General features: G+C 50.2%; 1 protein-coding gene across 2 annotated transcripts in view; it reads right to left on the bottom strand.

The window, feature by feature from the left end:
* Positions 1 to 4577, bottom strand: part of FOXO3 (forkhead box O3) — a 112532-nt gene extending 107955 nt beyond the window's left edge. Inside the window, exons 1-2 of one of the 2 annotated variants that reach the window (XM_070417973.1) lie at positions 4176 to 4577; positions 2347 to 3092 (exon numbers count right to left, since the gene is read on the bottom strand). In XM_070417973.1, coding sequence (XP_070274074.1) covers positions 2347 to 2964 — 618 coding nt within the window. In that variant the 5' untranslated portion in view covers positions 2965 to 3092; positions 4176 to 4577. Of the gene's footprint in view, positions 1 to 2346; positions 3311 to 4175 lie in introns of those variants that run through there. The other variant, XM_070417974.1, reaches the window with a different exon arrangement.
* Between the last annotated feature and the right edge of the window lie 9858 nt (positions 4578 to 14435).

The following is a 14435-nucleotide window of genomic DNA, read 5'->3' on the forward strand; positions in this document are numbered from 1 at the left end:
CACCATCATCAAAGATTTGGAAGTTCTTGCATGGCTGCATCTTTTGATAAAGGTCATCTTACAAAAACTCTTTAAATGATATCCCTATAGTCTTCAAGAATTAGTTATCACATAATACTCAGAAGTGGAACTGATGTAACCATTTACAGTAAAAATAATCATAAAATGTGTGCCCTGTATGAAACATATTAAGGCTTGAGAGTTTCAATTTATAATATTTCATAAAATTTTGGTTAAAGAGAAATAAGATAGCAGAGAAAGAAAAAAGGAACTATGAGACCAAAAATGGCTTAGGACATAAAACCACCAAGTTTATGACTAGGCCCAAAATCTCTACTGCAAATTGTGCAAGTTATAATAAAAATACAATTAGCAATTCAGTTACTTTTGATAATACCACTTTCTCACATAATTTTTTTTAAATCCAATGTTATCAAACTGTTAATTTTACCTATAAGCACAATAGCATGAAATTACTTCTTAATGGTAAAAATCATAGGAAAGCTGAAAACCCTCCCTATGTTAACTAAGTTGAAAGTTAGCTAACTTGCAATTAACAGTATCTATGCACCAAATTCAAAAAATGCAGGACTAAATTCCAAGAGTGAGAAATTTGAAAAATACTCCAAAATCCCAAATCTATCTTCTTAAATCCTGTAAACTCACCCCTTCCTGACACTGTAGACTGAGATTAACCCTTGCTATCCACTTGGAAACTCAATTTTAAAAGGTATCACATTAGCACGGCTGTGAAACAGAACTCTCGGCCTTTCTCTAAAGAGCCCTCATATCACACAACTGGCACTCCTTTGCAAAGCAATAAAATTAAATCATATGTAGCATTCATACTGTCAGCATTTGTTAAAGGAAATGAAACAGATTTGTGGAATAATATCAAAGCACACATTTTGCTTTTAAAGTTTGTTTAATCTAAAAAAGGTTTAAATCTAAACAAGGCCACTCCAATATTGGCCATAATTTTTTTAAGGAACTTTACAAGGATTTTATTTTTAAGCAAATTAAAACTCAATACACTAAATTATTTAGTTTTTCATATACAGCCTCCTCTCCAACGCTTCAATTCTCCACTACATGTTATTTTATACACCTATTGAAACCCAGGAAGATACAGGGCTCCCCAAAGACAATAAAGGAAGGGACAGGAGGAGGAAGCAACTACCTCTTTAATTTAAAAAAAAAAAAAAAAAAAGCAGCAACTAATTGCAAATAGAAGCAACTGATAAGCAATTAGTATCTCCAAATGCGCAGGAGTCTCTTCTGCCTGGCACTGACACATTCATATCTTGGGGGAAGGGGCCAGGAGGAGCAAAGCAGCTGGGTATCAGCAAGGGCACAGGAGCTAATCTCTCTCGGTGCCCAACTGCAGGAAGTCATTACATCATAGGCCTTTCCACACCTCTCTCCCTACCACGTGTCCAGTGCCCCCAAGAGGCTGAAAAGGAACAGTAGAGAGCCTCTCTTCAGGTTCACTTATTGGCAGAAGCCATTACAGCCCAGCCCTGCCACCAAACCTCCCTTCCAAAGGCCTCAGTGAGGCACCCGGCCTCCAGGCCTCCACACCTGGACCCCACCTCAAACAAGGCCAGAGTCCCGGCCGCAGCCGGAGCAGCAGGTGCGGCCACACCGCGTTCAGATGGCAGAGCTGACCTCTTCCAGACCCCAGAACATCTCAGAGGCTACTGGGGGCAGGCTGACTGAAAAGACAGCTCTGAGCAATACAGGTGTTCACAGAGAGCCCGCCAGGGAAACGTTTGCAACCACTGGTTTTTCTAATGATATCCTCATGCCTGTGGAAGTTAACACCCACAAGCCCGAAACTTGGACCCTAGGGTTCTCACCCAGCTAGTGACAACGCACCAAGCTCCTGGAAAACTCAAATCCAACTCCTCCTCCAGGCACCGAGTCCCGAGTCCCAAACACAATCCCACGTCCCCGCACTCCAACCGCAGCGTCCTCGCCGCACCCCCACCATGGTGAATTCTACTCCAAAGTTGGCCTCGGACCTACCTGCTCCGCGCTGTCCGGGAATACAGCATAAGCACTCTTGTCCGTCTGTCCTTCTCTCTCCAAAGTCCCTTGCCCCTTCTCAGAACCTGACCATGCCCGACACTTCCCAGGGAGCCTCCTTCCCCCCCGCCCCCCCTCCCCGGCCGCCTCAGGTACCCTTCCTTTGGGGTCACACAAAACTCCCCAAAGACCCACAGCCCAGGCTCTCTGCCAACCCCAGTCCCCAACGCCGGTAGGCGCGCTCCACGAAGCGAAGGGAAGCCTGGCGCTGCGCAGGAGGCCGGCGAGTCCCACCACCCGCCCGAGGTAGGTACGCACCTTCCAGCCCGCAGAGCTGTTGCTGTCGCCCTTATCATTGAAGTAGGGCACGCAGCGCACCATCCACTCGTAGATCTGGGACAGCGTGAGCCGTTGGTCCGGGGAGCTCTGGATGGCGCGAGTGATCAGATCGGCGTAGGACAGGTTCCCCCAGGCGTTCCGCCGCGACGAGCATTTCCTCGGCTGCCCGGAGCCCCCAGCCGCCCCCGGCTGCGGTGGTGGCAGTGGCTGCTGAGGCTGCAGCGGCGTCTGCGTCCCTCCGCTCAGCGCGCCTGCCGCGGGGGCTGGCCCAGACCCCGGGTCCTGCCCTCCGGGAGCCAGCAGCCGAGCTGAGTCCTCAAGGAGCATCCCGGCTCCCAGCGTGCTGCTCCCGCCGCCGCCGATCGCCATGGCCGAGCCGGCCCGACCGCCGCCGTCCTCGTCGTCTTCATCGTCCTCCTCCTCGGGGATCATGGAATCAGCGGCCGCCTCGCCCGAGGTTTTGGCCGGGCTTCCCTGGAGCTCCGGCCTCTGCAGGGGCCACGTACAGGAGCGCGGTCGGCTCTGCGGCTCGAACTCCGGGTCCAGCTCCACTTCGAGCGGAGAGAGCGGGGCCGGGGAGGCCGGCGCCTCTGCCATCTTCGCCGCCCGCCCCGCGGCTCGGGCTCTCGCGCTCCCTGCTCTGCCCGGGCGGGGTGCGACGGGGGAGGGACGGGGACGCTGCGAAGGCTAGGACTCCCGGGCGCCGCCGCCGCTACTGCCGCCGCCTGGGGAAGTACGAGTGGAGAAAAAAGGCGAGTTGGTTATCCCGGTCTGGAGCCCAGTCCTCGGCAAGTCTTCCGCCGCCGCGCCGCTTCCCGACCGCACCGCGCCCGCCTTCCAGGAGCAGGCAGACTTGGAGACGTGCGTCCCGAACCTGGCGCAGCAGACACCGCCCCCTGGTCAGGCCGCGGGGGAGACGCAGGCGAATCGACGGGCTCGCACGGGGGAGCACCCTCCCCCCGCCGCCGCCAGATCTGCAGGTCTCCGGGGCTAGGTGCTGGGCGGGGACGAAGGGGGAGGGGCGGGCCGGGGGAGGGGCGCGGGCCGCGCCTTTAAAGCGGGCAGCACGGGCGCCGGCGCAGCCCAGCCTCGCTCGAGCCCGAGCTCGGGCGGGCGTGCGTTTGTTTATGTTTCGCTCGGGCCCGTTCAAGTGCTCCCCGCGGCGCCGCGGCCAAAGTCTGGCGTCTTTGCAGGGCTCCTCTCCGCGCCCCCAGCCCTGCAAGCACCGCGCCCCCCTGACAGCCCCCTCTTGGGGGCCGGGCCCAAGGCCGGGGACGGCGCGGGCAGCTCCCTTCTCCCCTCTTCGCCCGCGGGCCGCGAGGGCGAACGCGGGTCCGAGCGCAGACGGGCCCTTGTCACTTCCAGCGAAAAAGAAAATACGGGAAGAAGGGGGGGCAAGCAGCTCGGCGGGTGTTCGCCAAGGGTCGAGCTTAGCAGAAAGGGTTACTTTTGGGGTTTGTGTGGTTTATTTTCTCATGGACGCTCTGCCCTCCACCCCTTTCCCAAGAAAGGACGGGGGGAGGGGGGGGCAAGTCAGAACATAAATCTTCCAACAGGTCGGGAAGCGCCAAGTCTCCCGGGTCGCAAGAAAACCCGGACCAGCACGTTCATCACCTCCTTGCTCCCGCTGCTGCCATCTTGACAGTTTTCCCCCCTTCGCTCAAGTCCTTTAAAAACACTAGCGGGAGAGAAGAGGGGCGCGCAAACCGAGTCACGGGGAGGGAAAAGGGAAGCGCCTGGCCCAGCTCGGAAGCAGATCCGGAGTCACCGGGAAGGCGGCCGCCCCGCTGCACAGCTCCGGCGCCTACCTCGGTTCCTTCCCTTCAGGGACGGGGGGAGAGGACGCACAATCCCGCGCGGGCCCGGGGCACGGCGAAGGAGGGTCGCGCAACCTTGGCGAAGGAGAGGCGCTCCGGCCGCCACCGCAGCCCGCCCGAGGAACCGCCTGTCAGCCGGCGCGCCGCCACCTTCCACATTCCTCCTCTTCCCTTCCACGAGCAGGGCGGCCGCGGCGGCAGCACAAAGTTATAGACACACGCAGGGTGCCTCAACCTAAGATGACGGCGGGCGGGTGGGTCTCCGCCCAGGGGGAGGGCTGGGCGGCGAGCCCGGGTGTGCTGGTGTCCGTGTGTGTCTGTGCGCTCGCGTGCGCGCCTGCGCGGCTCGGCCCCGCTCCGCCGGGCCGCAGGCGTGGGTGTCCCGACGCGCGCCGCGGGCCAGGACTCGGCGGGCTCCCGCCGCCTTCCCCGCGGGGCTCCTCCTCCCGGCCCCCGAGCCTCAACGACAACAGAGCGCGGTACGGGCCCGGTAGAGGGAGCGCAGAGCCCCAAACGCTCTCCTGGTGCCGCTGATTGGTATCCTTGACTCGGGGCAGGACGCCTGGTGCCCAGGGTCCCCGTCCAGAGCGTCCTCCGCTGGGCTCTGGGCACGCCCTGGTGTCCGATTCCCATTGAGAACCCGACACCAAGTAACACCCGAGATAAGATGCCGATCGCAGATGGCAAGGGTTACCTCGGCGTGGAAATATTGACAAGTGAAGATGTTGGTCAAGCCTTCAGGACTTCGATAAGCTGATGCCCTCAGATTTGATCCGGCACCAAGAGGTTTGCCCTGAATCTCTTACCCAGGACGCCGGACCGCAATCGTGTTTCACTTTTCATGGATTTCATGGCAAACGAGGGAAGAAGTGTAACTAACTCAGAAAAAAAAAAAAAAGGCAAAATGATTGCCCCATTCCTAAACGCAAGAGCAGATTTTGAACAATTGTGAATGGGAAATAATTTGAATCTAATTTGCAAATGACTGCAAACGTCTAATTGTACATTTTTTACTTTTTTAAAAAAGACCTCTTTACAAGTCTTTTTCCAATGATTGGTGCCGAAATCATTCATCTGTGCACTAAGAATGCACTGCATGCTACTTGCACACCAAAACTTAATTTTTTTTTTTTTTCTTAAATCCTCCCACTGGAGATAAGTGTCTAGAGCGGGCTCCGCAGCAGCCCGTACACACACACAAAAAAAGCCCAACCCAGCCTACGCAGAAGCCCGCCCACCAGCTCGACTCCCGGCTCCGGGCTTTGCGCGGGGCCCGTCACTCAAGTGACGTGCGGCCCCGCCCCTGCACCAAGCTAGTTCGACGCGTACAAACAGATGATGTCATTGTATCCACACGCGCGTGACCCCAGAGCTCCACGCCGCGAAGCCATTCGCTGCGCCCCTTACTCGTCAAGCCACGCCGCGCGCTGACTGGCCGCGGCCACCATTCTCCAGGTCCCAAACGCCCCCTCCGTCCCCCACCCTCCAGCAAATAATAAACAATCGAGTAAAATTCTAAGGAGTGGTGGGAGGTAGGAGGGGAGAAGCCAGCCCTCCGCGTGCGGAGGGAAAGTTAACCGATGGGGGACGTGAGAGGGCTGGAGTGGGGACGCGAGGGAAGGAGCACACCTGGGGCGATGGGTCTCGCCGCGAAGCGCAAGCGTCAGAGGAGGAAAGTTGGAGAGCATTCAGCGGAGCACGCCTGGCATCACACGGGGGCCCCAAGGCCAGGGAGGCCAGGCGCTCGGGGCTCGGGGGCGGCACGCGGCCAGCCGAGGGGGAGGAGCCTGAGCGGCGCCCGAACGGCGCGGGCGGAGTCGGCTGACACGTGCGGGAGGAGGGCGGGCGCGCGCCGCAATGGCTCGCCCGGAGCGCGCGGCACCGCCAAGCGCGCGCGCTTGTTTACCGGCGCACGTGGGTGTTATTTTTAAATGGAATGTAGTGCCGGCTGCGCGGGAGAGTGGCGGGAGCTTGGAGCCGCGGCTCTAGCTGTGGGACGCGGCGGGGCCCACACCGCGGCTTCCCGGGGGCGCTGTTTGCTGGCCATCCAGGCTGTCCCCGCTGCGGGCTTCCGGCTCCGTCCGAAGCTTGGGCCGGGAAGCTAGATCATGAGTTTCATGCCCTGTCCAAGCCTTGGCGTAGATTACGAGTTCCCGCCAGGGAACATTGTCTTCTCTAAGCCCGGGCTCCGCTCCCTCATTCACATTCCGGGAACAGAGCCACCTGCTTCTCTTCCACCTGGAAGCCTTGCCAGGCCAGACTGCGCGGCCACCGGTTCCGGAGCAGATGTCACACGCCCTCATGCTCACTAGCACACAACACCCTGGCCGCAGGTGGACTCTCATCACCCTGCGCGGTTTGTGCCCTCGCTCTCTGGTTCTGACTGTCCCCAGTCCATATGTGCCCGTCCGTCTCTCGGGCTTACAGTTCTGTCCATGTGCAAATGCGCTTCTGTTACTTGGGGTTGTCTTCAGAAGCGGAATGCTGGAAAGGCGGCGTCTGACTGCTTTCTGGGGTTGCTCCTCTGCGTGAGGCTCCACTCCTCTCATTGTGGGCCTGTCCGCTGAAAAGCCCTGAGTTTGCATTTGTTTTGTAGCCTGGTGGTGCGGACCCTGATGCAAAACAACTGTCAGCTTCAAGTGCCCTTGCGGTGGGGGTGGGGATGGAGGTGGGGGTGAGGGGAGCTGGAATCTGTTGTTCAGCTCTGAGGATAACAGGGAGGCCTGGGCTTTGCACCATGATACCGCATGAAATCCAAAGAATTCTCAGTGGCTTCGTTTCCAATACTTTAACACACTGTAAAATGAATCCACTCTTTTTCTTCTCTAAATCTAAACAATCTTTTGTCATTAAAGTGAGGACGTAGAAAGAATGTGTTTACACTGGCTGGGCTCTTGGCCATTTGGATTTTCACTAAAAACATGTTGTGTCCATTTTCAGAATGCATATCCCAAGGGCGTTCCAAAAAATGAAAGAGTTCAAGGTTGACTCTCTTGGTAAGGAATGGGGGTGAGGGGCATAATACAGGCATTTCTCTCCAAGAGCTTACAGTCTTAGTTGGAGGGAGTAAGACATACAGTGTTAAAAAGTTCAGTATTTCAAGAGTTAGAAACAGTACAAGACAAATACAAGAGTCATATAGTATTGGGCAAGTTTCAAATGCATGGAGGTTCAAAACTTCAAATGGCAGTGGCTATAAATGTTCAGCTTGGTAACTGTGCATCTTACCCAAAGAACTTACCGTTGTAATTTGGCCCTATGGCAAACCTTTGAAAACTCAGAGGTTGAATTTTAGTAATTGTTCTCTTTTATCCTAAAATTGCTTTGATCTTAAAGGCCTCCTTGGTCCTTTTCCAAACCCCTAAACCTTTCCCCCGACCCCCCACCCAAGTTTTTAGTATATGAAAGCTGAGTAAGTTAAGGTTGTTGGTCAAGAAGTAATGCCATCATGCCCTTTGTGGTAGAATATTTGGTCGAAACTTCCCCCACTTTCTTTTTATACCCTGTTTATTTCTACAAATTAAGGTAGTAATTGTCCACTCTGTTTTGTAAATTCAGTTACTGGAGGAACACAGATTTTTTTTAATGTTTCACCTAAACAAGCTGAGCAGATTCCAGAGCCCAAATACTAGGGACTGAGCATGCTGCCTGTCAGCAAAGTGCTCATTTAACCCCTTGGGTGGGCTTTTATATCTGTCTCAGCAATGAAGACAGGACATGCAAATACAGTATAAGCCTCCAGACAAATACAGGGTGGGGCAAAAGTAGACTTACAGTTGTTTATATGGAAAGTAATACAGTCATTTATATATATAAAAGGCTAATACGCAAAGTGTCCTCTTGAGAGTTCGACTGGGAGACTGGGAGTTTGATCTCTCGCTATGATGTGTGCTGACCACCAGGGGGTGGCATGGAATGAAGGAAGGCCCCAGCTGGTAGCCAGAAGGCCCCAATTGGCCCTGATGGCCGGACAGGCCTGGGGACCCTACCCATGCACGAATTTCGTGCATTGAGCCTCTAGTCAATCCTATATAATAAAAGTCTAATATGCAAATTGTCCCCTCGGCCAGGAATTGGACCACTCACTATGATGTGCGCTGACCACCAGGGGGCAGCACGGAACATGCTGGCAGTAGGCAGCAGTGGAGGCGCTGCCAGCCCTGATGGGCCCCGACAAGAATGGGACCATGGCGGGATGGTGGAGCAGGTGAGCAGGGCGGTGCCAGGCCATGGCGGGTGCAAGTGGGGCCATGCAGACGACCAGCGGTGGGGGATGGGGCCGCTGCCTGGCTCCCAGGGGATGAGGGAGCAGGGCAGGGGTCTGATGACTCAGGCAAAGGGGGGAGTGCAGGGGCCCAGGTGCTGCCCAGGGCCCAGAGGTCAGTTGGGACCTGCCCTTCCACACCAGATGCTCACGCTTTGATCGCTGGCCAGGCCTAGGGACTGCACCCATGCATGAATTTTGTGCACCGGGCCTCTAGTAATATAAGAATAAACTCTGTTTCACATACAACTGTAGATCTACTTTTGCCCTACCCTGTATGTGACTGAAATGGAAAGTAGAATCCCTAATATTCACGTCTATAGCTAGCTGCTCCCCTTTCTTTGATACTCTTATCAGTCCCTTCCTCTGATTCTCTACTTCTCAGCAAACTATTTACATGTAAAACATTTACTGAACATTATGTGCCAAAGAGCTTGAGCTTTGGCTTCCCTTCCAGACAGGTTTCATCACCATCCTCTCCAAGAGTATCTGAGGCTCTTCTCTCTTCCTCTTTACCTCCTTTAGGCATAACATACCCGGGCAGAGCCCTGTGGGAAAAGAAGAAATTTCACTCTACCCTTCTAGGTTCCTTCAGTTGGTCTAATAATTAAATCTACATGAGACAGATCAACAACAGAAAATGACCAAATTGAGTTACATACATACATACTAGTATGTATGGGAAGTTACATACATCCATATGTATGGGAGCCCCACATATATGAGAAGTTAAGAGACAGGAAAAATGAGGTATATATGGCATCTTGCCCTAAGGTGCCTAGGGCTTCAAAGGGGAGGAAGACCATTTGAAGGAGATAAGAGATGTTCAGTAACTAGAAGTTTGCCTTGCCCTATAGGTAGGTCATAAAGTTTACCTCTGATGATAACTCTCATTTTGGGCAAAGCCCCCAATTTAGATTTTTATGAGGAAGAGGCAGGAGTTTCTCCTGAGCCCACAGGGTATCAATTGCCTTTAACTCAAAATAATTCACATGCCAAAGTAGCTCTTCTTGGGGAAACCTATTCTGAACCCCTTCTGCCCCGCCCCCCAGGTCAGTACAGTGACTGTCTTATGTTTCATTTGGAGGACAACTGTATATGTTTACAGAGAGACAGTGGGAAAGAATCTCTCTGTTTTGGTGTTATAATGATAGCTAACTTTTATTTGCCACTTAATATGTTCCAGTCCTAAAACAAAGCACTTTATTTGCAGTGCTTAATTTAAGTCTCACAAAGACCATATGAGATAGGTACAGTAATGCTGAACCCTATGAGGGTTAAGAAGTCAAGCTCTCAGGTTAAGTCTTTTCTCCTCACTTATCAGCTACGTGACCCTGGGCTGTTATTTAACCACTAGAGGCCTGATGCACGAAAATTCATGCAAGAGTAGGCCTTCCTTCCCCCGGCTGCCAGCACTGGCTTCCCTCTGGCCCCGGCTTCGTCAGGAAGGACGTCCAGTAGAATTAGCATATTACCCTGTTATTATTATAGATTAAGCCTCCGTTCCTCATTCATGAAATGAGAATACCTTCTAGGATTGTTGGAAGGCTTGGCTTAAATAAGATTATGAATCTAAAGCATTTGGAATTAGAATACTAAGGGCGGTTTTAAAAAAAAAATTATTTTTTTAAAATATATTTTTATTGATTTTAGAGAGGAAGGTAGAGGGAAAGAGAGAGAGAAACATCAATGATGAATCACTGATCAGCTTCCTCCTGCACACCCCCTACTAGGGATCCTCTGAGCCCGGTGTTTTTTTAAATAGTGATGCCCAGCCCAGCCGGTGTGGCTCAGTGGTTGAGTGTCAACCCATGAACCAGGAGATCACAGTTTGATTCCCCGGTCCAGGCACAAGCCTAAATTGTGGGCTCGATCCCCAGTAGGGGGCATGCATGAGGCAGCTAATCAATGATTCTCTCGCATCATTGATGTTTCTATCTCTCCCTCTCCTTACCTCTCCCTAAAATCAACAAAAACATATAGTTTTTAAAAAATAGTGATGCCCAGGCTCCATCTTAGGTCAACTAAATTGGAATCTTTGTGTTGAGTCTAGCATTGATTTTTTTTTTTAATGTTTGCCAGATAAATTGGAGGCAATGATGGTTGAGAACACTGAGCTAGAGGTCTCTCTTCTCTACTTTCCAGTGTTTGTGCTCAGCTATAACTAACTGGATTCTGCTTAAGAAAGATGATAGAGCCATAAGAAAAACCTACACACAAAGGGACAGATACCATACACTTAACATCTCACTTTATCTGTAAACAACCTAACCCAGCAGGAACCATGTCTCTCATTCTACAAGGTTTTGCCCTACAGCACACAGTGAGTGGGCAGACACGGGATTTGAAATGAAGTTTGTCAGAATCCATGGCGTGTGCTCCTCCCCCAACCCTGCACTGTCTTTCCAACAGTATTTCTTTATATGGCCATTTGGCCTAGAAAAACTGGGCTGCTGAAACCAGACAAGCACATATAACCCCAAGCACTAATCCAACCAGCTGAAAGCTGGTAGTTGTCTGGCCAAATCTGCCCCATCGGATTGTTTTTTTGGCTCTCTCACATGCTTTTAAAGTTCCTTTTAAGTCAATTGCCAACGTTTTAAAAGGAGATTTCACCTAAAAGTCAGATTTCTAACCCTTATTGAAAAATTAGAGGAACTGATAACACTCTCACCATAACCATATGGCCACAATTAGCTGGTATGTGCTCTCCAGTTCACCTCCTCATCCCCAGGTCCTCTTCCCTCACCTGTCTATCCTGACTAACCTCTAGGCATTTGATTTTGGCTACCCTAACTGTGTCTTCTACGTCTCCAGTGGCATGCTAGAGTTGGCTCATTGCAATTCATGAGAAGCAACTGTGTGCCCGGCTGGCGTGGCTCAGTGATTGAATGTTGACCTATGAACCAGGAGGTCACAGTTCGATTTCCATTCCGGGCACATGCCCAGGTTTCGGGCTCAGTCCCCAGTGTGGGGCTTGCAGGAGGCAGCTGATCAATGATTCCCCCTCATCATTGATGTTTTGCTCTCTCTCTCCCTCTCCCTTCCTCTCTGTAATCAATAAAAATATATATTTTAAAAAGCAACTGTGAGCATCTCTTCCAAACTCTTTGTTCAGTGAATCAAGTTGGTAGCTTGAGATGGACCATTATGAGAGTATTTACCCTACAGAAATTGGCAAATGCCAACAATCAAGTCTTCTTTATTTTTTATTTTTTCTTTCTGAGAGTCAGTGGGCCAGCACACCATTGCCCTTTCTCTACTCAGCCACAGTCTGGTGTTCTGAGGATGCAGATTTGTTCTGAAGGGACTAGAAACACTTGAGAAACTGTAACTCAGCTCTGCTTAGCAGTTGATTATACAATATCCAATCTTGTTTTTAAAGTACTTCAATTTAATATGGTGGAGTAGATATTCAGAACAAACCTCATGATGAAAACGAAAGCTGCATAATATTTTTTACTTTAAAAAAATAAATAAATCATGGTGCTGGCAATAAAACCACAAAGACCAAAACCAAAATTAAGGTGGGGCCCTTGGGGATTGAGCAAGCTCCTAGGAAACCCAGCAAGCTCCAGTGTCCTGAAGCTTCCACAGCAACAGGTGTGCAGGGGCTGAGAGACAGAAGAGGGAGCCCCCGCCCCAAGACTGTCCAAGATCCTGAGCATAATAAGAACCTCTCTCGGTGTAACCTGGTGCAGCCGCTATGGAAACCGTGTGGAGGTTGCTACCGTATGACCCAGCAATCTCACTTCTGGGTCTGTATCCAAAGGGAACAAAGCAACTATCTCAACAAGCTATCTGCACTCCCGTGTTCACTGCTGCATTGCCCACAATAGCCAAAACACGGAAGCAATCCAAGTACGCTGAGGGCTGAGCGGATAAAGAAAATGTGGCAGCCACGGGATATCACTCGGCCATAAAAAGGAAGGGAATCCTGCCATTTGTGACAATATGGATGAAACGTGAAGGCATTATGCTAAGTGAAACGTCAGACAAAGACAAACACTATGTGATCTCGCTTATTGGAATCTTAAAAAAAGCCCAACTCACAGAAGCAGAGCCTGGGGAAAATGGGGACATGTTAGTCAAAGGGTACAAACTTCCAGCAGGAAGATGCCTGAGTTCTGGGGATCTAAGGTACAGCGTGGTGACCATGGTTAATAATACATATTGCATATTTAAAGTTACTAAAAGTAGATCTTAAACGTTCTCACCACACACATACAGAAAAAGGCTACTATGTGAGGTGACTAGCCTTATTTTGGTAATCATTTCACTATACATGTATATTGAATGATCACATTGTACACTGTAAACTTACACAATGTTATGTGCCAAGTATATCTTAATACAGCTGGAAAAAAATTCATACAAAATAAAACATATATATATATATATACACATATATATATACACACACACACACACACACACACACACACACACACATATATATATGGGGGGGGGAGAGAGAGAGAGAGAGAGAGAGATCCTCTCCCATAAAACTGGGACTCCAATGAACCAAAGTGAAGATGAAGGTGAAATTGACCAGCTATGCAGAAGAGAGCACCCCACCCCCCACCCCCCCCACCCAAAAAATATATGCCTGTTTTGATCCTGGGACTAGATGGAGGAATAAAAATCTTCCTTGGAAGTTCATAACTATGTTGTGGTCTGCATATAAGATTGTGACCCAAATTTACGATATCATGGAATTAAAAAAACTTAATGAGTCCAAGTTTGGAGTGCTCCAAACAACTGCAGAAGCAACCACAGACTCCCTGGAGGACTCTCCTGAACCCCAGTTCCTAAGGGTGCCCCCAGATAAAGTTTCAGGAGCAGATGTCAATGTTAGGAAACACAACACAAACAAGAAAGCAAGGTTTCCCAGGAGCAGATGGAAGCAAAAAGTAAGGTTAGCTTTATAATATATAGGAAAGTTGTTAGAAGAATAAATCCTAAGAGAGTTCTTTTTCCTTCATACTTTTTCTTTCTTTTTATTGTATCCATATGAGAAGATGGATGCCAGCTGAACCTATTGTGGTCATCATTTCACAATATCTGTACATGGAACCATCATGCTTTCTGCCTTAAACGTATACAGTGATGCCAATTATTTCTGCAGTGGGGGTGGGAGGGAAGTAAGGTCAGACACACAAAGATTTGGAGTATTTTAGTAAGCAGACATAGAAAATAGTGTGCTTAAAATATATCAAATAAAATAGCAGCTTGAAAATACAAGCAAGGGACAAGAGGCTATAAAAAAAACACCTGAGTTGGTTTGAAATCAAAGTACTTCTTATTTGTTTTTAATTTTTTTTTTCTTCCTAACAAGATTTTAGGCCCTTGAAGACACAGGACCCAGGTTACTGTTTGCCAGTTGAAGGAAGTGCTCATCTCTTCTCCTGAAAGCAGCAGGAAGCACGGAGTTGGTGACTACATTTTGAAAATCCTATTGTGAGACCCGACAGGTTACTTCCAAGGGACAGGAGACCTGAAGGCCGAATCAATGCAACGCTGACTGGCCTGCAGCAGGCAGCACCCAGCTTTGTGGGTGGTCCATCTACTCCATTTCTCCTCTTGGGAAAACTTGTGAGGTGAGCACATGTCCAAAAATGCCCAGTAATTGGAATCTAAAATACATATTACTTTTAAAACATGGATATGGTACTTAAAAGACATCGAGGCCATATGGAGCCATTCACTACCCTTCAGAAGATATTGCATCTCCCTGGTGCAGTTTGGCATGTCCACTGAGGTGTAAAGTTTTCTGGAGTAGTTTGCTAGTAAGGCCCCCACAGGGTGTATGTTAGGGCTCATTGCCTCTCCACATTTATGCCTAGAGATGGAGTAAACAGGAAGATGACAGAGGGAAAGTGTGAAAGTTGGGCAAATTTTGCAAGTCTGATGGAAACAGTTTAAAATTCTTATGCTAGGTATGAGGCCTGTGCACCTGTTGCCGCAAAACCCAGCGTAGAAAAGTA

The sequence above is a fragment of the Myotis yumanensis genome, unplaced genomic scaffold (assembly GCF_028538775.1).
Source record: "Myotis yumanensis isolate MYYU_CA2020_CCGP unplaced genomic scaffold, mMyoYum1.0.hap1 SCAF_6, whole genome shotgun sequence".
In the NCBI taxonomy this organism is placed as follows: domain Eukaryota; kingdom Metazoa; phylum Chordata; class Mammalia; order Chiroptera; family Vespertilionidae; genus Myotis; species Myotis yumanensis.